Below are 24379 nucleotides of genomic sequence, written 5' to 3' on the forward strand. Positions count from 1 at the left end.
TTCAAATCAAAGGTTCATAAAGTCTATTATATTCCATTTCATATATATTACAGATCTATTTATTTATTTATAATTAACTATACACAACTTAACATTTGATTACCAATCCCAATTTAAAAATAAATAATTCATTAAAAACACTATAGTTTCTTCTTCAACTTCAGAACAACAATTTATTTTCTTTAGACAAAGAGTTTTCTTTGATCACAAAGATTCTTTCCGGCATAGTTTAGTCCATATTGAATTTAACTTGAATTTACAATTCCACCTCTGATTAATTAAAATGCGGACTTTCCGATTGACTGAAAACATTTTTTTATGTTACATGAGGCAGACGGGCAGGAGACTCACCTGATGTTAAGTGATACCACCGCCCATGGACACTCGCACTGCCACAAGGCTCGCAAACGCCGGCATTTAAAGAATTGGTACGCTGTTTTCTTGAAGGACCCTAAGTTGAATTGGTTCGGAAATACTTCAGTGGGCAGCTGGTTCCAAATAGTAGTGGTGCGCGGAAGAAATTGCCTTAAGAATCGCTCAGTTGTGGAACGACGGACGTCAAGGTGATACGGATGGTATTTTGTATTCTGCCTTGATAAAAGACTGTTGCTATGTTCGTTTAGAATTAGTACTGAAATAACCCTTCGTTATCAATTAATACCCTTAAATAATTTTTTGGTGGGATGATTTAAATCTAACTACTTAAATATCTAAAAACCTTTACTTGGTTTTTTTTATCTAGACAAAACAATTTTTTTAATCAACTTACGCTAACAAATTATAAATTATCCTTCGAACGAGACATGATTTTACACAGACAAAGTTGTACCTTTCCGGCCGGCATGTTTTTATTGGAATTGTAATTATTATACAATTAGGAGCTTTTTTCCACAGTTTCTTCAGGGTAATAAGACCTCAGTAACATAAATATTATCAAAACGACGCAGCACGTTTGGGAAAAACTTACCTACATATTTCTGTCACCCGAAAGGGATGATTAAAGTTGGGTGGTTCTCGGGTCTTGTACGATGAGGAATGCTTTTAATATAATGTACTGAATGTGAGAGTAATATAAATAGCAATGGAGGGTAAATTTGTTTACACTAAACCTTTAGGTACTTATACAATTTTTTAAATTAATTTCGATTAGGATTTTCTTAATAGGTCACCCACAACTGACCGTTTAAACATAGAGTATATCTATTATTTAACTTAACAAAAAAATAATCTATGCTTAAAAGGCCGGCAACACACTTGCGTATCTTCTGTCAGTATGTTGATGTATGTTCTATATAAATTGTTATGCTTAATATTAGAACGTTCGAGATTATTAAAGAAATATATTTGTTGAGCTTATAAGCTCCAGTTAACAAGAATGAAAATCCTGCAACAAATCAGTAGAATAACAATGCAGCCATTCAATTTCTGATACCGATTCAATAAAATCAAATGTATTTTATTGACTGAACATTGTTATTTTGCTTCGTTATATAAAGAGCATAGAAAAATATAACGAAAAATTTTATAACTAGAAATACCAGTCAATTTAAACGTAATATTTTTATTACTATTTTAAATAGCCAACTGCTCATCATCATCAAGAAAGCAAAGATGTTTCGATAAACATAAGAAAAGCTAATTTATCACAATCAGCGCGAGCATTATAAAATAAAATCTGTTACCGTTTCTTTCTCTCATTTGCCATTTTCTGTAAGAGCGAAAGTAATGACTATATGGTATCCGGGGCAAATCTACGGTGCGAGACGAAATGCGCAATTCTTTCACTAATTGAGATTTGTAGTGTTAAAGTAATTTGTGCAAAGCGCGCATTGCGGACGAAACTTGTGACATGGTATACTAAATCGATATAGTATTTTTATCATACTGCTACTTGTACTTCGCAATTTTGATTCCTACTAGAAAGTAGTTTTCAAAAATTAGGAATAACATTAGAATTAGAAATCGCATAGTTTTTCTACAAAAATACTAACTGATACGACATACATTTTTAAACAAAACACAACTATAATAACATTTTATGCTTACCAAGCAATTACTGTAACACTAGGAATCATACCCTTTATCCGGTTTAAAGGCGTGGCTAAACCACGAATGCTTGGTAATCAAATTCTAAATGTTTTTCACAATTACAGATAATATTACTTTCACAGATACACGTGCAAACATTTCAAAACATTGTATACGTATCAATTATTTATGCGAAACTTTCAGGCGTTTAATACCTTAAAAGCTCCTCTTATCTTTTGTATTCATTAAGAGGAAATATAAAGCTCTGGGATTGTTTACCAAGCAATTTTATAAACTGAGTGAGTCAATCAAGCGCGGTGGTTTTATTTTTCAAGATATCCTTGTTATTAATATTGTCTTTTATTTCCGCTTATATCAATAAAAATATAACGTTGAAAGTCAATTATGCCGGCATTATATACAGCGTATCATAGTATCATAAGAGGAAGGGAAAAGACGGCTAGTAGAGGAGGCTTGTGCATTTATGCATGCATAAAAATACTAAGTTACAAGTTACTTAACTAATAGCATATCTAATAACTTTTTTATTATTATTAATTATAAGACAGGTTATTAGAAATTTAATTCAGTTTTAAGACATTTAAAGGCAAACCATAACTATTGTATGATAAGGAATTTACAATTTAACCGTAACCCGTACACTTCCCACGAACCCATAGACGATATATACATAGTAATATAAATAAAACGTTTTTTGTAAAAAAGCTGACACAAATTTAGTTGAAAATGAAGTTGGGAAAACCACTTTGTAATAACAAAAAATTGCCGCAGCGTAAAGATTATATATGGATAAGAGATTTACCCAATATTATATGGGGTCGCCGAAAAACAAGATTTTATAAGAAATAAAATGTTATAAGTAATATGTAGATTTAGTGAGTAATTTAATGAGTAGATAAGATTAAGTGAAGTAAGAATACAGTTTAACTGTAAAGCAGATAAGAGTTTTATTTTATGTTATTTTACTATGTGGATAAGCGATTCTATATTGCACCAAAGTCATTTTACAATACAATTATTGTTTTTATACATTAAATATATAACACAGAAATCGTGACGTCAGCGATAGACAGCTACTGCTCAAAGACCACGATGAAAAGCCCCCGAAACGTGGCGCAGTTTTTTTAAGAGTATATCATAGCAAATATTTGAGTAGGCCTCTAAAAATCGAATGTGCCACCAAACATTACGATTAAAAAGGCGGAACATCATTTACTTAACGTAGAAATGGCAAAATATATTCAGAATAATTGTGTAACCTTATTCAAATAGTGTGCCGAGTCAAGTAGTGCCAAGCACTTCATTTGCAATGTTTTCCAGTTGTAATTATCTAGCATGAATAATTTATAATGGCTAGAACAAGTAACTAAAACTTTTAACTGGCGAACTTCCCTAATATGATAAAATCCTGAGAATAATATTAGTACGCAGTATGATCTTGATTTAAATAGAAATAATTAACCAGGTAACAAACGAAAGTGCGTAAAAGTAACGTACTACATTGAATGTTTTTTCACAAAATAAAAGATTAGTTTAATAAAATGCCTTTAAGTATTTTAACTTCTTAGGTACGAGATAGTAATTAACAATTCTTACTCATCCAGAATAGACAAATTCTGATAATCCTGATCTCCAAATAGTTTTAGCATCAATGAAATTGCCCCCAATTAAATCGAACGTCATCGCTATGCTCGCACCAATTAACACAAGTGGGAGTGCGCACGCGACGGTACGCTTCACATAGCCGTCCGGCCGAGTAACGCACAGATGCTTAGCCGTAGTTAGCTGAGATCCGGTAGTGTCAGTGACTGTGTGTGACTTATGGGGTAAGATGGGCGCTGGACATAGTGCTGAAGGGGACGGTGGTCCCTATGCGAGTGACCCGCCCTCTAATGCGAGGAAAAAGGGACACAGCAAACGTAGAAGGTATGTGATGACAAGAGAAATTAATAGAAAAATATTTCAACTAGATTCTTATAGCTATTTAAAAAAAATTGATCTTAAAAATTAATTTTAGAAAACGGTATTAATACCTTGTTAGTTGAAAGTTGAAATTTAAAGGCTTAAAATGCGAAACTTTCTTTTATTTTAAGGCAGCTATTTCACAATGTATGAGATACGGTATGTGAGTAAATTGTTGAAACAAAGTTGAAATAGAGTATTGCTTTTACATTCTCAGTTTAACTTTGCACAGCAATAGCCAATTATTTACTGTACCAAAATGTATTTTGGTGGTTATTACATTATTAAAAATCGCAACTTATTATTATAATTCACTTACTTCATAAAGCTAAGAGAAGTTCATTAAATTTAATGACGGTAGTAAATAGCACAAAATAATAGCGTTATTATGAAAAGGAAAAGGGCGCTACGAATCTCGTAGTGTTTTGTAGGCCGTAGCCACTCGTAGAGCTACACAAGGGCTGTTCACAAAAGGCTTTTGAAAAGATCAAACTAAGCTGTTAAAAACTTAAGTGCAGACTTTTCTGAAATATTTCCACATTTCACAGATTTATATACACAAATAATTATTTAAATGATTATTTTTAAACTAAATCACAGTTAAATTCACATAATATGCAAAGGCGATGAAGCGTAATTTTTCGCGCGTTTTATTACTCATATTTAAAAGTTAAATGGACATTTACACAGAACTTTGTTAGAACTGCTACTTAAGTTGCTCGTGAATCGATTTAGCTGTCTCTTTTTAAGCTGTGTAAACCCAATTTAACTGAAAGAGACAGAACAGACTATATTGGATAAGAAAGATTTATGAATAAGGGGAGATGTATTCTACGGCATGAGTAAAATGACGTACAGTTTATTCCGCGATTTCTTAAAGCGACAATTAAGACCGTTAATTACCAGCAGTGTGGAAGAGCAATTTGTGAAATTGTTAAGTTTTTATAAGATCACTTTTAACGATATAATTCCTGGCTTTCTCCGTCAGTTTGTTTTCACGGTGCGCTATGGTACGAAGAAATGTTAATTACAATATACTGTTATCAATCAAGCATTCATTGAAGAATAATTAAGTGTTCTCGGTTGAATGTTACGGGTATTGAGTGTTGTTAGTTTTTGTGTAGGAATTATAACGAGGCGTCAAAGATTATGTAATCCGATGTTATAAAATTCTAAATTCAAAAATCATTTAATCATATAGGTAACACATTGTACACTTATGATCGTCAAATAAAAAAAATGTATATGAAATGCTTCTACCTTTTCATTTACTGCCAGTGCTCAAATCAAGGGCGTAGAACGGAAGAGAAGAACTGGAAATAAACTCTCTTCCAAGTTTTTGGTTTCACGAAATTTTTGTAAGGAGCTGCAACTATTACACCATGTGCCACCAGTGTATTTCTTTATTGACGTTCATAAGTGTACATTGGGTTATCTAAATGAATAAATGATTTTGAATTTTTGCACTGTCCCATAAGAAATACGTGACAAATACGAAAATTATTGATCAGAAAAAAATCATTAATTTTTATTTTATTTGTCTTTTCTATTTTTCTTCGTGAATAATTTTAATCAAACTTATATACCTATACCTATGTAAGCAGGCAAAATGTCCGACAATTCTATAATTTTAAATTAAAATTAAAATATATAAATTAATAATTAAATAAGTGTATATGAGTAAGAAACTTTACAAAAAAGTTTTTCGTTTATTGACTTGGAAAACATCAACCATATAAAATAACCAAACCTCTAAATCCATTACAAAAAGGTTTTACTATGCCCACGGGAAGCATTCAAATGAAAAACTCTTCAAAATGTTTTTCGATGTGTTCGAAAATAAATTGGACGAGATTTTAACGGACAGGTCAACTTTTAAATTTGGTCATGCCATTTTGACAAACGCTATTGCCTAGTCTTTTGAAAAATACCTCGTGCAGTCTAGCCGATCTCTATTCTGATTGAACCCTTTATTTAAAAATAAAAACCTGATATATATTATTATTTGTTTATATTTTTATAGGGGGCAAACGGGCAGGAGACTCACCTGATATAAGTAATACCCATGGATATTCTCGATGAGGGCTCGCGAATGCTTTGCCGGCTTTTTAAGAAAAATATTGTTCCCGATATTGTTGTTAGTAATTAAAAACAAAATTAAAATAAAGTAGTAGGATTAGACAGACAAAAACAGTATTTACAAAGTTATTGTCGACGCGCCTAATTCGGGACCGATTTTTTGATTATACGAAATTTATTTTACTTTACGCTTCTATATATCGCCATAATTATACATATATATATCTCAAAAACACTTTATAATTCGAACTGTCAAATGGCCAATTGTTAGAAAAAAACCTTAGCACGCAAAGTACTATCTACTGCCCTTTAAAAGTTTATAATAAAATGTGTTCATTATATACTATTAAGGTAGCAGCTATAGTTACAAATATCATCTATAGTCAGAAGTTCCATTAAATAGGATACATTCATCGCATTTTAACGGCAGATTCAATCTTTCTGGGCAAATCCGAAACAATTTCTGATTTGCCCTAAATCGAAAAAGGAACTTAGATAATACGCTGACAGAGTTAAACACTAAGCCACAATGGCCTTCTTTACCAAAGAATACATATCTTATACCAAAATAAATAAAATAAATATTCATATCTATGCTTTACCACTAAGCAATTTCTTGTGAAACGCCGCATTTTAATAACACAAGTTTTATCATAAACCCTGTTACAGCTGTTACCAACTGCACTTATTGCAGTCCTTGGAAGTTTTCGAAAGTATTATACAAAACGTATTTCGGCTAACATCGTCAAAACAGAAAACTTTTCAACGTATAATGTCGCTTGTATGAAGATCTTTTTAACCACTCAACGGATATTTAACTCGTGTTTATAGAGTAACTTTGTTCCGCCTTAGAAGTTATAAATGAGCAGATTTTATATTTTATTAAGTTAATTTTTTTATTAGTATAATAATATAATTAATAAGTAATATAAAAAAAACATGTGTTTTGACACGCGTTAGAAGTTATACTTCTTTGGCGTAAAAAAACTACGTTTATATATAAAACGACACTGACAATAGAAAAAAGGTATTTAATACATTGAAAGTTTGATTATAACGCATTATCTAGTTAAATACAGTTTATTTAAACATCAAAAAAAAAATATTTCTACATAATTAAAGAAATTGATTTTTTTTATTTTAATGTTAACTATGCTAACTTCAGGGTGTCGGCGTTTTGTGACGGCGTGCGCGTATCCGTTTTTTGTGACGGTGTTCGCGCGCATTATAAAAATTTACTCTTATCATTTTTCCCTAACGCGCCAAAAGAAGTTAGCATTGCTGTTCGCGGGCTGCCTCGTTTTGCTCTTCTGATTGAGAAGCACGAAGTCGAGCCATACTAATGAGGCGCTCTTCACGTGCAATTTCTTGATCTCCTTCGGTCCTTTCATTCGCAATGTTTCGTAGCCGTAATCCTAGTTGCATTACGGCTTTGCCGGGAAATCGTTCGGAATGTCGGGAAGGGATTCGATCGTCATTATACTACATTACTAATACGACTTTCTATTATACTTATATATATATATGAATGATGGAGAAATAACGTTACTAACACCTGCAAGTTAAAACACAAAAGAAAACAATTGGCAAATCGAATAAACCACAAGTATTATTGGTTTTAAACTGTTGAGTCTTTGATGTGGTTAATACTACACTTTGACACCATCACACAACACAGCCAAATTAGGTATCACTAATAAGTTAAGTGTTTTGAATAATAATAATTTGTAATCTTTGTTTGCTTTAGAAAAATTTTAACCTTTTTGTAGTTAAATATTATGTAATTCTGGCTATATTTTTAGTGTAACTGTTTGCTATTAAATATAATTTTTGTTATTGTCGAATTACGAAATACATTAATATGAACTCTGCGACATATGACAATGATAGCTGACAGTTATGCCATTACTCATAGAAACGCTATAGAAAACACAAAAGGAACAAACAAATGATCACAGATAAAGAAAACATGAGACATCTAAAAGGTTGTGTGGCCATACACAGTACTAAAAAATCGCTCTCCGCCGGACGCGCACAAAATGCCTAGTTAAATAATACAACTTTAAACTTTTACTGGAGGAATGAAAGTGTTTTTGCATTCTATTATTAGAATACTGTATGAGCAATTTCCGTTTTTATTTAGGTTTAGTTTTAATATTGCAGTTTTATTTTTGTGAGTTATTTTTGTGTTCTAATGTAATTGATGTGTATGTCTAAAGTTTATAATATCATTTCAGCTTGTATATTGTTTAAAAACTTATTTATAAAGAAAATCATATAATCTATGCGTGGAATAATGACGTTTTGTTAAAATGATGTAAATAGTAAATACTATTTGGCGTATTGTATTTTAATAAAAAAAATTATACCGTTATGTAACTGTACTTTATTGAAGTGAAACTTCTTTATCGGGGTTGGAAAAAAATTTTGTGTAACATTTTTTCGTTACGCGTCACATTTTTCCGTTACGCGCCATCTTTTTCTTGTCCCTCCCACGGTTGATCCGAAGAGATTCGAAGCCATTAGTAACAAAAATATATAATAACGATAACAATGATAGTAATACAGTAGAACCTCGATAACGTAAACCTCGGTAACATAAAAACCTCTGTTACTTCAAAAAATACTATGTTCCCTTCCCATCAGAGCCCAAAACCTCTATAACTTAAAAGACGCAACCTCTATAACGTAAATAAATAATCTCTGTATAGGCCCTCAGTAACTAAAAGAAATGTTTCCACAACCTCTATAACATAAAATTGTTTGTGAATGAGTCATTTTATAAGAGTGTCAAAACAAATGGTTTCGGTATTTATTGCTTACACGTGTTTACTAATGTATTGTTAACGTAAACAATACATTACCTATTGTTTGCTTTATCTAAATTCTTCAAAGCTTTGCGGCGGTTAGCTTTGTGACAACGACTTACTTGCATCATAAGTTAATGTGTTAATGTATTCTCCTCTCTATTTGTCATTGAAAATCAAATCGATTTAGAAACAGTGAATTTTTTACAACAAAAGAAAATCACAGATTTTTTAAGTAGACTAAACCTTTAGTTGTTGTTTTATTTTTATGTAATGTAAGTAATGTGAATAAATATGATTACATATTTAATTTTCCATCCTTCTGATGCATTCAAGTAAAAATGGGAGGAAGGGTACATAGAAACGTGTACATACCTCTATATTAACCTTTACCTGACATAGAACCTTGATAACTTAAAACCTCTATAACATAAAATATTTTGTGTTTCCCTTGGACTTTATCTTATCGAGGTTCTACTGTACTAATAATTATATTACAATTAATGAAATTCTGTAATAATCTTAGTACTACATAGTAGTACAGTAATAAGTTAAAATGAAATAATTGTATTTGTATTCATGTCTATGATAATAAAAGCCTTTTGTTAAACTTTATCTAATTTAACTTTATTTAACCAATTTCTGTAAAGTTGCATATAGTAGATCATTTTTCGAAAAATAAGGTCATAAAGAAGTTTCACTTCTTACGTGTCTACACCTAGACGCACACATTTTTGTTTTTGATAGTTACTGTATCGACGATTTTAATTCAAACCATTTTGAGGTTAATCTCGACACAGAGTAACCCGAGACACGGGTTCCATGAAAATATATTTTCAGGAAGTTTTTTCTGTACACGTTTTGCATACTAAATCCTGTATTATGCTTTTAAAAATCTTGGGGAACATTTTAATTTAAAAAGTCAGTTTTTATTATAATGAAACAATGCTTTGGAATTCTTTGAGATTTTTTGTTGTTAAATATTTATGACGCCATCGAACTTAACTTAATGTAAAGAGTTTTAACATGTTAGTGTTCTAATAAGTAACTTTAAAAAAATTCGCTTGATATTTAATCAATGATTATAAAGTAATTTCCTTCTTCAACATGTCTAGGTTTTCTAAGAAGGTTCTAATAGTTATTGTAGGAATTTAAATATTAATATAAAACGATTAAACAATCTTTATTTTAAAAATCTAAATTCATATTTCACTTTTTATAAGTATTAAGATTATTGTTAAAATTCAAATATCATTACTGTGGCCGATTCATTTCAAACCTTATTAACATTACTTTTGGGTGTATTTTGTCTTGTCGATGTAAATATAAATATGTATTGCACACGGTAAAGTGTTGTGCATCTCCAAGTAACTAGAGCGTGGTTTAACTGGACAATACTAGCCGTTATCAAAGAAAATTAGCCAGATACTTACGCTCATGCGCATTATATCTGATCTTAGACTTAGTAAGAAATAATGCCTATCTAAATACGAAATATGAGATAGCTATATAATAATATATATGTATTAGAAGCACACATTAAACAAAACTAACGCATATTTAATAAATACGTAAAACATATCTATAGAATCAATATAAATATGAACTTAGGTCACAAATCCTGATCGAATAAAAAAACAACCTTCAAATATATACCTATTTATTTAACTCGCTGAAATTTAAACCATACACAAAAATTTAACTGTATCTAGCTTTTTAAACAAATCCTATTCTAGCTAATAAAAATTTTTAATCACTTTTCCAAACATCTATCATTGTAACTAACACCTAAATCACGCTAATTCTGATTAAATCTATAAATCACATATCGCTTCACAATCAAATTTTCCAGTGATTACAACGCCCAGCGCACGTGGTCACCCGACCGTGACCGCTAGCGTTTCACCGCACCATTTTTCTACTGAGACACATACGTAGCTAAATCGCTTCATGCTCACTTGACGTTACATTTTTAAAAGAATTCAGACTATTTATTACCTACCTATATACTTTTTAATATCTTAGAAATATAGGATATATTTCTTTATGTATATGAGCTAGGTAGCATAGCATATAATGGTGAAAGGATTATTGAAATCGGCGGCAAGTTTTTGAGTTTATTCATTACCAAACAAAAATACAAATCTTTATAACTTTAGATAGTCTAGTACGGGGAAATTGCAGCCTGCGTTTGTTCCGTGTATTAACATTGTGCGTATGTTCTATTTTAGTAAACTTATCACTATTTTTGTATACATACATAATATTTTCATAAATATATTGCGAGGGAAAGGTAAGTATATTAATTTCCTTGAATTTATCTCTAAGAGATTCCCTACATTTTAAATTATAGATTGCACGAATAGCCCTCTTCTGCAGGATGAAAATAGTTTCGACATCAGCAGCATGACCCCATAATAATAAGCCATAAGTCATTAAGCTATGAAAGTAACTAAAATAAACAAGTCTAGCTGTATCGACATCAGTTAGTGAGCGAATTTTTTTAACCGCGTAGGCTGCAGAACTAAGTCTCTTCGCTAATCCGTTAATATGAGGGGACCACTGAAGTTTTGAATCCATGGTGATTCCGAGAAATACAGTTGTATCATCCTCATTTCCTCACCGTTTATAATTGGTCTAGTATCCATAACCCTTGCATTTTTTGCACAAAATTTAATGCATTTTGTCTTTTTTGCATTAAGTAGAAGGTTATTCATACTAAACCAATGGACAATCGAAGACAGAGCATTGTTCACATCGTCAAAATTTGTCATTTGTCGTTTGATTTTAAAAATCAAGGACGTGTCATCAGCAAAACTATCTGATGTTTTCTTTCTACCATGAAACCGACCGATGGCTGGCCATACGTCATACTCGTGAACGGGTGCTACTTGTGGTGACTGGTCGTACTTGAATTCGTGTATGCGGTGATGTTAGTTATTTCAACTATGTATTGCGTGTTGTTCCCACGAGAATGTAAGTGCGCGCTCCTATTTCACCATACCTCCTGCTGATAGAGAACAAATCTTTGTTTTTAATTTATTTTATAATGATTAGTTACTTAAGATGTCATGTGGAAGATGGTGTAATGGTTGCAGCTCCTTACAAACGTTGTGTAAAACAAAAAAATTGGCGATTAAAAAGAGCGGCAGAGAGTTTATTGCCAGTTCTTCTCTTCCGTTCAACGCCCTTGATTTGAGATCTGGCAGTAAATGTAAAATTAGAAGCATTTCATTTTTTTTTGGACCTTCATAAGTGTACATTGTGTTACCTATATGAATAAATGATTATGAATTTTGAAAGCCACCATCAGGTGATTGACAACTGCTGCCTAAAGTATTCAAAGACCCCCAACCGCAGGTTTTGAGGTACTCGATTCCATAGCTCATTTTCAAAAGTAAATTATAGCTAAATAATACAAGAAATAGAAATACTTAAATAAATTACATTATTATAAAAAGCCATTACAACACATATACGCAAAGAATATTTCCAGTATTCTTTCTAAACATTCGCAATGTACATAATGATTTCAAAAACTATAAAACTGCTCATGTAATCAACAGCAATGAACTTGCAGAACAGAAGATTTCCCTGACCTTCTTAATAATAAGTCTAGACGTCTGGGAAACACTTTATGAAAAATGTAATCTGTCGGCATACAAGTCTCGCTATTCAACTAGACACTTTATCTGTGAATAAACTAGAAACATTATACTGAAATTCTTTTTAGAAAGATAGCAACAAAAGCATTCGTTCTAAATGTAATAAATAAATAAAAATGTGTTTATTAATTATAACAATGCATTATTGTGTAAGATTTGGGAAACCTTTTAAGTAAAAAATACTTGTGTCATGGTTCCCAGCTCTTCCATAACAAACTTAAAAGTTAATTATATAACAATGGAATGGTACATTTGATATATTATATTGTTTGGAATAAATTAAATTTCCACAAATCTACGTTGTTACTATATTTAGTAGTAGGTTTCTAATTTTTTTGACGCTCATAAGTGTACTTGTTTACCTATATGAATAAAGATATTTTGAGTTTGAGTTTGAATCATCAATTAATATTCTATACCTTCAAACCAAAATACGACAACCACAAAATATGTCATAACCAAAATAAGTATTTCACTACAATTAAAAGAATACGGAATAGGGGGGATCCCTATAACGCGGTAGACCCGGACTGCGTTATAGGAAATCGGGTTACAGGAGTATTCTCGTTAAACCGTTTTTCGAACAATTAAAAACTAGGAACCCAAATTAAGTAAAGTTATTTAGTTTAATTTTATAACAACACAATTTAAATAAGACTCTGTCAAGTCATTATAAATTATACTTAAATATAACTTGAGAAATCTCCGCGTTATAGGTAGAGGAATACAGCGTTATATCGGACGCGGCGATCGCGTTATACGAATACGCGTTATATGGGAGATTACTGTACTACTACTTATAAAAGAAAACTTGCTTTATATCTATTTGCAATGCAATCTGAATCATTGTTAGACTCAAAGGAACTACGAGTAAATATAACCGAAAAGAAAGTCCTTTTACGAGAACATCTAAGAGACATTTATGAATGGGTGTTATGTGATAGGGAAAAGCTTTTGTTATAAAAGCCTACTGTGATAATGGAAGGATTTTATACAATGCGTAAGTTATAGTCAAGGTAGTACTTTCGTAGATTTGACATGACAAATTATTTTTAACAATACAAAATAGACGCTCATAATCATAATATGTTTAACAATAAAAATCCAGTGGCAAAATCCTAAATGAATCTTGGCCTCATATTGCACCCGTTTCTTCAATCATTTTCTTTTTATATACCTTCATTACACATGTCACCAATTATTAATTGCGCACATACCTATAAAGAAAATACCATTGATGCACCGAAGTGGTTCAAACGACTTCACACTGACCCGACGCCAACATTGATCTAACAGCAAAATCAATGTTTACTACATAATATGGTTTCACTGTGATTACCTTTAACAAGCTACTAAATAAGTACAGGCCATCGTCGTATTGGTTAGAAGGTATAGGGCGAAGCTACGATTTATCGCTATAATTGGAGGCCAAAGTAAAACACTAAGCTTTTAATCCCCGCCTCACGTACAAAAGAAACAGAATTGTCTGAAGTCGAGAGTCACGTATGTATCGTATAATTGACACTTTCACGTCCTGAACGATATAACGAATACAAGGAATCTTCGTTGAAAGCAGAAACTATTACGTCGGAGTATAAAGCCATCTTTCGCCTTAGTTTTCCTATGTCAAAAATCTTTTTATTTTGTTAGTTTTGCTCATATCAGACTCATAGACGACGCTGGCCAGAATTTACGAGGAAATCTTCGTCCATTTTTGCGACATCTTTAATTTTTCAATAAAATACTATAGATTAAGGTACTATATATATATTTTTTTATATAACATTTGGTTCTGCACTTCTCGCACGCATCCTGTTTCTTTTTTTTTTAGTTTTTCTCATTAACTAGGGTTGCCTGGAAGAGATCGCTTATTAGCGATAAGGCCGCCCATTGCATCCCTTATAATTTTTTTGTATTGTCTTTCATTCTTTTTTTTTGCAACGAAGTGTAAATAAATAAATAAAATAAAAAATATATTATCATAACAAAATACGTAATGTATATGTCACTCGTATATCGTATATTCATTTCTTTTTTAATATTATTACAAACAAGCTAAATACAGAAGTACCAGGCAAACATACTATTTAAGGAGTTATGATAATCTCATATCTATCACAAGTGGACACATTAGGGTCAAGGACGTAGTCACATGAGTTCAATTAGAAAAGCATTAGCACTCAGCTATGAAAACAGCGAACTTTGATTGATTCTATTGTTTAGTTTTAAGGGTTTATTTAGTACGTTATCAAAACGTGTTGGTTTCCAAGTATTAAGGAATAAAGTATTAATTCCGATCACCGCTTTGCAAAAAAAATTGCCTAATGCGGAATTGTCCTCAAAGTAGTAGAGTAGTACAACGAAGGAAACTGGCTATCCTGAAACTAGCTACTGAAGGCACTAAATGTTTAACGTTTTAAAAGGCCGCATAATGCCATTTAGCTGTCAAACCATTTGTCTAAAATTAATAAAAGCAATTTTTGACATAATAATATTAATAATTTGCAAGAATATGGTACAAAAATGTGTAAGGTGGTACCAATCGTAAGTTCGCATATTCTGCCACACATAATGGCGCGCAAATTTTTCTTTAAAGAAATTTTACTTATTAGTCATATGAATTGGTCAATTCTTATATAACTTGTATTGTACGTATCATATCATATGTTAAATTTATATCAACTACAGTATCTCACGCAAATAATAATTTATTTAATAATATATTTGTTATCAAATTACACACCAAGTCGAATTTTTAAAGACTAGTCGGAAGATCTTTTAATTCTTTTGGTAAATTATTGTAAACCTTAATTGCCATACAAAAGCTGTTTTTCCTAAACAATTCCACATTGATTTTTGGCACAGCCAATTTCTCCCCATGTCTACTTCGACAGATATTCATTCCGGTTGACTTTGAATACACGAATAAGGACATTTCTAAAATATACACACATTGATTGGCAGTAGTATCTTGTTATTTATAAAAAATTGGCTAAAGAACTTTTCTATTAAAATGTTCGCTTATTAGCGTTAAAATCGTGACTAAACAAGGAAATTATATCTACTTGTAATTCGTCATGACAACTGCGTCTGCGTGTTAATTTAATCAATTGAATTATGTAAACTTCTGTAATTTTTAAAATACGAACAATATTTATGTTAGAAACTGTATGAGCCTTGTGTTACAGCCTTTATTAATATATGTATAGATGTAGATATCTATATGTATTTTAACACAAAACTATCAATAATTATAGAGGGTTTTTCTACAACCACACTTAAAAGAGTAAAAATTCGATAACAGTTGTTTGGGACTTCAAATCATGAAATCTTATTAATTTCTAATAATAATAATACTTTATTGATATGATATGATATATGATTTTGTTCGCATACTTTACTGGCAGTCTGGCAATGGCGTAGTTTTGTCTTAGAAAATTTGGTGAAATTACTAAGAACTAGTACAAATAAAAATACGCTTGCCCCCCCGCTCGGTCTAATATAATGAGACTATATAGCTTTTAGAGGCCAATGTAACTCTTGAAAAAGTAATTAGATGGTTTCAAAGCCACAAATGGAAAAGTAGTATCCATGATGCAACGTGTACCCATATAACAGGCGATTGTATGTTGTTCATGCCTCAACATAGTCAATTGTTTTCAAGCTAACTTTAACATAGCACTTATGTCTGAATACAAGACATATTATAACATTGGATTTATTGTCTGAAAATTACATTATATTGGTACAATAGTATCTTTAGCACGAAGTTCACGATAGTTTCGTCATGTATTCAACAATTTCAGATATTGACATTTCGAACACTTCGAATTCAAAGTCAAAGTCAAAAATCATTTATTTATATAGCACAATGTATTGTCACACATCACAAATTTCACGAAAACTACAATTCGATGTTCTGCCTCCGTTCAGTTCAATAGAGGAACTTTTCTATACAAAAATCTATCGTTACAATTATAAAATATTAAAGATACATCTTAAAACTAATAACAAGACTACACTAGAAAGACTATATAGAATTGAATTAATTATCATACAAACTTTATCTTTTCAGCTGTTGAAAATTTCTGTTTCCACAACTAGAAACATTTCAATTAACCACAGAAGTTGAGTATGTATACCATTAATATTTACATATGTATGTGAATACTACAGCAGATATTTACAAAGGTGAGCCACAAATACATTTATAATATTTCCAAATAATTTGACTTAAAATTCTTATGAACGAACGTAATTCAAGCGAACTCTTACACAGTACACGTCAAACAACAGAGAAAAATTATTACCAACTTAACGCAACTAACATTGTCAGTTTAGACAACTTGGAAATATAAATGTCTTCACATTTAGTAAAGTTACAACACTTAGAAAACTTACTTAGAGTTTAAGTTTATTTTGAACAGCTACAAACAAAGAGGGAATCTTAAGTTAATGAAACACAGTATGTAAGTTATAGAAGCACACACATGTGCTGTATACTCAATATAAGTGGGTAATTATTTGCCAACGCAATTAGGAAAGATTTTTTTGAATTAAAATAATAATATTTTTTGTTATGGCAGGCAAATAGGTTGCGAAAGAGGCATGATTTCCCCGGAGCATGTTGCTAACTTTTAAGCGTTATCTGGCAACATTGAGTATGACAAACATAAACCGATAAGAAAGGTAGTTTAATATAATTATTTTTAATTAAACGTTCGTGATGTTTTTAGGCAATAGAAAGACGCTCTTTAAGTTGTTGTTTTTATTGATTTATTTGGGATAAAAGTTTGAAGTAGTAGTAATTAGTAAGTAGAAGTTTCTCGTTACGGAAGCTAAGACACATGTTGAGTAGCAGAGCCAGCGGAAGGATTGTGTACGATGAAAGTTATTTATTCTTTAATATTGATAGCCAAGGTGATAACTGTTAATAGGGAGAGCCTCGGCTTGTAGAAACAAACAGACAATACCTTACTTCAATTAATTTATGTTATAAAAAGCTCCTCAATTGGGGTAGGAAAACGGTTAAATGTAGTTATGAATTTAATATTTTTAATTATATAAAATTTGCTCATATGGACTGTCAAAATTATAAAATTTATGTTATACATACATCATGGGGACTATCAGTATCTTTATATAAGTATGAATTTTAACTTAATCACATTATTGCTGTTTTTATTAAATAATAATTTAATATGTAAATAATCTCATTATAAATTTAAAGTCATAGATTACAAACAAGGTTTATGTGACTAAGTTTCATTATGTGCTGTCCTGTAATCCTGTAAGAAAAATAAAGAGAGAGAATAGAATATAAAAATCTAATATTTCAAATTCTCGTGTCACAATGTTCGTTCCCATACTCCTCCGAAACGGCTCGACCGATTTTTAAGAAATTTGTTATGCATATTTAGTAAGTCTGAGAATCGGACAACATCTACTTTTCATACCCCTAAATAAATGTTAAGGGTGGTCCCACCTCTCAATTTTTATTTTTTAGACAAAACTTCTTGTTTTTATTTTTTTATGATACAAAACACAAATACATACAACCCTTAATTGTCACCCCTCTACGATTAACCCTTATTTTTTATTATAGTAGATAGTTATTTTTATTGAACTAAAAAAATGTTTCCTAGAAATAAAATACATTGCCAAACGGCGTTTGCCGGGTCAGCTAGTATTATTATATAATGTTTCCTTCATATGGAATAAGAAAGAAACGGGTATAGCAATGTAGCATTGCTTTAAACATTTTGCTTTCAAGCAGAACCAATCCATCGTAGTACTAAAGTAGTCTATATCACCCACTTCCATACAAATAATAGATAAGGTCCAAACTTTCAAACATTTCTTTATCATCAAAACATACCTTCAAACGTATATAACGCCTTATCAAAAAATATAAAAAGCCACAAAGAGGCAATGCTCGTACGTCAATAAGCGGTAAGTATGTCATTATTGTGATAGCAAAAGGGTGTCGTCGTTAGGTGATAAGGGCAGTCTTTATATCCCAACTGAGACCTAAATCGTATATGAGCACACAAAAGTAGAAGAGAATAAAAGAATGCCAATATCTAGACAAAATATTAACTAAACATTTAGAAACTAAACCTAGGAACCTTAATATGTAACCAATGGCCCAAAAACTCTTCGGCCTCTTCAGATTTCTGTATGTCGACATCTATTTTTGAAGTGAAACTTCTTTGAAAGCTGCATCTTCACTGACATAAGCTTTTAAATTTAAAGAATAGGGTTTCCTAATGAAAATGCAATAATATAATCCAAGGTGTGTAAAAATAATCCATAAAAATCTGTCATCGCGTGCGAAACCGCGGGGCATTGCTAGTCAACTATAAAGTCCTTTTTATAGAAAGTCGAGAGATACTCCATAAATCTATAACTTCGCATAGCAAAAACCATCGCAACTTCAATATTGACTTAGCGGTTCCACGGTTTCAACATCAGTGCTGTGATAAAGAAAACGAAATCCCTTACAAAAACGTCCGGGAGACTATTTGAAATTATATAGTAGGGACATATATTATTCATAGTAACAATTTCATTTGTAGTTATTGGGTACAAGGGCATGTATGTAGATTTAAAGCTCGGTCTGTAGCGACTACAATAGGACTTTAGTACGCATAATATAGAACCCTTCCGTCCTTTTCTCATGCATATCATTGTACATAAAAATTATAGGTTTTGTAAAAAAAGTAAAAAACCCTTAGATTTCTGTATCTGTTTTGAGATCATTTGCTTTTTCTAATGCCGACGACTCTTTGTGTCTAAACCGGTTTGCTGGTGATGTTTTTCTTCACCATTCAAGGGCAGTGTTAACAGCGCACACAGTTTTGCACAGCTGGGGATCGAAGCTACAACCTCACGAATAAGAATAACACTCTGAAGCCAACAGACTAACATTGCAGATTCTCCTTGCTGAATTGCGGTTATATTGACCAAAATCTCTCTTGGAGGGCAAAAGTACTTAATAACAACGTCATCGCCTGTTACGACTATCGGTTTTACGACTAAATATGAGTAGTCCCTTAGATGTCGTTATACAATGCAATACACAATTCTTGTAATTGAATTTTAACAATTCAATTGCTCAGCAAAAACAGCATTCCATTTTTAAAAAAAAATATTGATGCGTCGTCTATCCAAATAAAATAAATATCCTATAGCTCAATTAGGTACAGTAGTACCTAATTTATTTTATAACTTTAAATGGCCTTAAAAGTCCTTTTTTCCGTTTCATGACAAAATTTATTTCAATAAATTATCCAGTGTATATCTCCGCATTCTAAAATAAGGTTGAAAACTCTGTCATAGATTTCTTCGTACAAGCATGAGAGACCTGCTGTGGACAGTTTGATTTCGGTATTGTACTCTTGATTGGATTTCTGGTCACAAAATTCGATTCAATTCTGTGTTCCATCTGCGCAAATGAAGTTTGCGGATTCAATGTCGATTTTCATTCTTATATATGTTACATTTTTCTTTTATTTAGTCGCGTTCTTCATTATTAAAGGTCGTGTTGGTATCTTCCTATATTCCCTCCTGTGTTTGGCAAGCTTTAACGCCTGTTAAGACGTTAAGGAAATTGATTACTGTGAGAGCCTTCTTATCGTTAGCCCAGCGAGTAGGGCGTAGTAGTAGAAATCAGCACGTAAGCAGGTAAACGAAAATGTAATACTTATACACAACGACTTTTAATCCTACTTCAATATAAAATAGGCGGCGGAGTTTTGGACATTTCAAGAGACTTTTCAGTTAATATCCTAAAAATTACCGGTTTTATTACAACCTAATCTATTCGCAAATCCAATTTGACGCCTCGGTCATGCAGATCGGCCAAGGACAGTGGAACTTTGCTAGAACATACACAAAAAATACATATCGAATCAATAACCTCCTCAGGTTTTTGAAGTCTTAGAAGGTGTAATAATGTTTTTCTTAAAAAAATACCAAATTGATAATATGGTAGTTAAATATACAGCCGCTAGTCCCCACACTAAAAATGTGTTGTGGGTAGATACTCTTGCGTGGTCCATATTATAATAAAATGTAAAATTAAATCTGTTCTTATTATTTATTTAATAAAAAACTTATAAACAAAACGTTTTTATGTATACATTCTTTGTTTTTAAACTATGCAAACAACGACAAATATTTTTATTTCACACGAGAAATAACTCGTTACTCTAATTAGAAATTATCTCGGAAGACAATTTTCCTTAACAAGAGTATGAATAATTGAATGAATATTCATAGGATCTTACGCCCGAGTAAAGCTGAAGTGCTATTTAAACGTAAATATTACGGTATTATTTAAAGTGAGCAGTGTTGGCCTAGTGGCTTCAGCATGCGACTCTCATACCTGATGTAGGTTCGATCCTTGGCTGTGCACCAATGTACTTTCTTTCTATGTGCGTATTTAACATTTGCTCGAACGGTGAAGGGAAACAACGTGAGGAAACCGAAATGTCTTAGAACGAAAATGTCGACGGCGTGTGTCAGGCACAGGAGGCTGATTTCTTGCCTATTAGATTCAAAAATAATCATGAAACAGATTCAGAAATCTGAGGCCAAGACCTAAAGAGGTTGTAGCGCCACTGATTTTTTTTATTATTAAAAGTTATAATAGCTGCAGTTTTCCGCTTTCTCAACCCTGAAGTTGTCTGTTCGAACCCCGGCTGTGAACTTAAATTTATTTTTATGACGCAAATAGCCCGCCACAGCTTTGTATGGGAAATAATTGTGTAAACAAATTCTCCATGCTGCTTACATCAATCAAGTCTGCTTTTAACAGTTATATTACGAACTGTAATAGTGAGACATGATATCACTTCTTTATAAATCATTTCATCGTTAAGCAAAAGTTTTTATTTTTTATTGATGAAAGCTTATCAACGCTCGGTACACTGATCCATTGGTAAAAGAACCACAACATGCAAGTTTTAATGTGACAAGCACTTATATACAAACATGACATACACGAAGAGATAATACAAATATTTAACAAAACAAAATTACAAAAATTAAACGAACATCGATTTTAAACTGTGACGGCAGCAACTATGGATATCAAGACCTAGCTCGTTTATCAGAATGTTCAATCTGGTAATCGGTGAGCTTTGACCGTATCGCATTCTTCGAAAAGGAGGGACAAATATAATTGACATATTAAAAAAGAAAATTCAATAAATCGACCCTAATAACAAAAGTCAACTTAAAAAAAAACAGTAAATAACTGCGACTTCTGATCGCCAAAGGCAATTAATATTTGTCATTTCCCGTTTCCACGCGAAATGGGTTGTGAATATTTATTTTCTAAATTTCCTTTTACAACAAACTTATCTATCTAATCAGTAGAAATGAGAATAAATTTGTGATTAAATTAATCGAATCTTTTTCTATCAATTTTTTTATTTATTTTTCTGGGATAGAATCTCATGTCCAATACTTGGGATAACCGTTTCATTTACCAGTTTACGAGTATTGACGCTCGATTAAGTCACTTTCAAGGTATTGAGAATTTGATATTCATAAAAGAATATTCATGTTTCTTTGTAGACTTCCATTAGTCTTCAATGATGCAAATGCGATAATTAAAACCTTTACTGACGAATAACTTACGTTTTGCTCTTGGGATTTCAACAAAATTTGTAGCGGCAAGTTGGAATAGCATTGCATAATTCATTTTTAAGTAATATTTTGCTAAGTTTAAGGTGTTTACGCTATAATTACTAAAATGATAGATAAGAAACAGTTATATAATAGTCATTTAATCTGCTTATATAACAAATGTATTTGTTGTATCTTCTAATACTACGATACTAAATTTAAATACATATAGTACAAAAAATACATTAGACATCGTTATTCAAATATAGATCTTAATTTATATAGATTTTAAGTCGAATTTCGTAACTGTCAAACATAGGCTTATCAGTTAACCCAATTCCGGAAGCACATTTGGCGTTTCCGCAATACGCATTGCAGACGCACAGCATCGCGGGTGTACTCAAGAGTAAAATGTTACGCCAAAGTAATTCTTAAATAACAGTTATTTTCTCTTTTCCTTTGCAGAATTGTATAGCGCTTAAGCCCTTATTGAGGCAGCATTTTATAAAAAATGTTTTAGGATTATAACTCGTTGATCTAATTGCGTATTTATAAAAAACTGTACTAGTTTTTTTTAAGACCTTCTTCAGAGGTCAATCTCTCGCCTAGAAAATCGCTTATAAATGATAAGGCTATTTTTACATTTATAACCGTTGCTATTACATATTTTTTACGTTTATTGTTTACATAAACTTATTTAAATTTATCGTTCCCTATATTTACTATCGAATAAACTAAGTATCCCTGCGTGTAAGTTTAATAAATAAATTAACCCATTATTTTCCTATAATTATATTTTCACTAACAATATCATAATTCACAATGTCCACAACGTATTTGCCAAAAGCTGAACTGTGATTGTAATATGGATGGCCCAACTCATGGATCACGCGATAATAATTTTATTTTTATTATACGGAGGAACTTATGAGCAAAATTACGATCAATTTTGCTCATTGCGTATGAAATAATAACTTTAAGCGGAGAACTGCCGCGGCATAGGGAAGTTCAGTTGTGATAAATAATAGATTGGCACGTAGGTAATAAATAAATAGAATGATGAATTAAACAGACAAAGAAGGACGCTGCACAGAATAAATTAAAAAAAAAATTGTTTTAAAAAATTTGTGTCAACCTCGCGGTCAAATATTTATTTCTTTAACAAATTGGAAATAAATATAGCCTGTTGCTCAGGGATAACGAGTCCAAATAAAATCGGTCCAGTATTTGAGTTTATTCGTAGCAAACATTAGAAGATGCAAGAAAATATTTATAATAGTACTAGCTGACCCGACAAACGTTTTGCCATGTATATTATTTCTAGGAAACATTTTTTTAGTTCAATATAAATAACTATCTTCTATAATAAAAATTGGGGTTGATCGAAGAAGGGTGAAAATTAACGGTTGTATGTATGCTGTACCATAAAAAAAAAACAAAAAAAGTTGTCCCAAAAATAAAAATAAAATTTAGGGGTGGACCACCGGACCACCCTTAACATTTAGGGGGATGAAAATAGATGTTGTCTGATTCGCATAGCTAACCGATATCCACATTAAATTTTACGAAAATTCTTCGACTTATGTATCGCTGCTATAAGTTCTACCCAGAATTGGTAAACTTCATACTCTGTTATTCCGAAACTTTTAATATTGCGAAGGAAACTGGGGCATGACACGTATCGTATGCCATGAAAAATAATTTGGCATTGTAATAACGCATTCAGTTGATACAATATTGCCAAGAGAGGACTAGATTACGAAGTATGTCAACACAAGTTGGAAGCTCATAAATATGAGTTCTATATTTGATCTTTTTAAAAGTCGTAAGGAGAGACGATGTTTAGCAGGCTTTTTTTTTACCTAACACAAAAAATTCACAAAATAATCAAGTTAATATTTCTTACTTGTACTTGTACTTTCGAAAGCTTTCTTGTCCCTTTGTCTCCTTATGTCGTGACCCGTAAACCTTAAATGTAGTTAAAATATATTGTTTTCCATATAATGTCAGTCTTTATCTTATTATAACGAATACGTGTAATTTAGAGAAATCCGTAAAAAACATGGCTTTGAAGCGTCATTGAGTAAAATAACTTGTGAATTGATGGTGCAAAAAATATTGATTGTCATAAGTCAGTCACATGAAACAACAGTCATTAGTTATGTGTCTTAAACTATTTAA

At 31.6% G+C, this 24379-nt stretch overlaps 2 protein-coding genes across 2 annotated transcripts in view; one reads left to right on the plus strand and one right to left on the minus strand.

Moving 5' to 3' along the window:
- The window catches only part of LOC125060548 (calcium uniporter protein, mitochondrial), a 106051-nt gene that overhangs the window by 20960 nt on the left and 60712 nt on the right, over nucleotides 1-24379 (minus strand). The gene's annotated exons all lie outside the window — the stretch shown is intronic.
- The window catches only part of LOC125060546, a 79414-nt gene continuing 58821 nt past the window's right edge, over nucleotides 3787-24379 (plus strand). Inside the window, exon 1 of the mRNA XM_047665510.1 lies at nucleotides 3787-3975. Within this exon, the coding sequence (XP_047521466.1) occupies nucleotides 3881-3975 (95 nt within the window). The 5' untranslated portion in view covers nucleotides 3787-3880. The remainder of the gene's footprint in view (nucleotides 3976-24379) is intronic.

This window comes from Pieris napi, chromosome 21, assembly GCF_905475465.1.
Source record: "Pieris napi chromosome 21, ilPieNapi1.2, whole genome shotgun sequence".
Classification (NCBI taxonomy): domain Eukaryota; kingdom Metazoa; phylum Arthropoda; class Insecta; order Lepidoptera; family Pieridae; genus Pieris; species Pieris napi.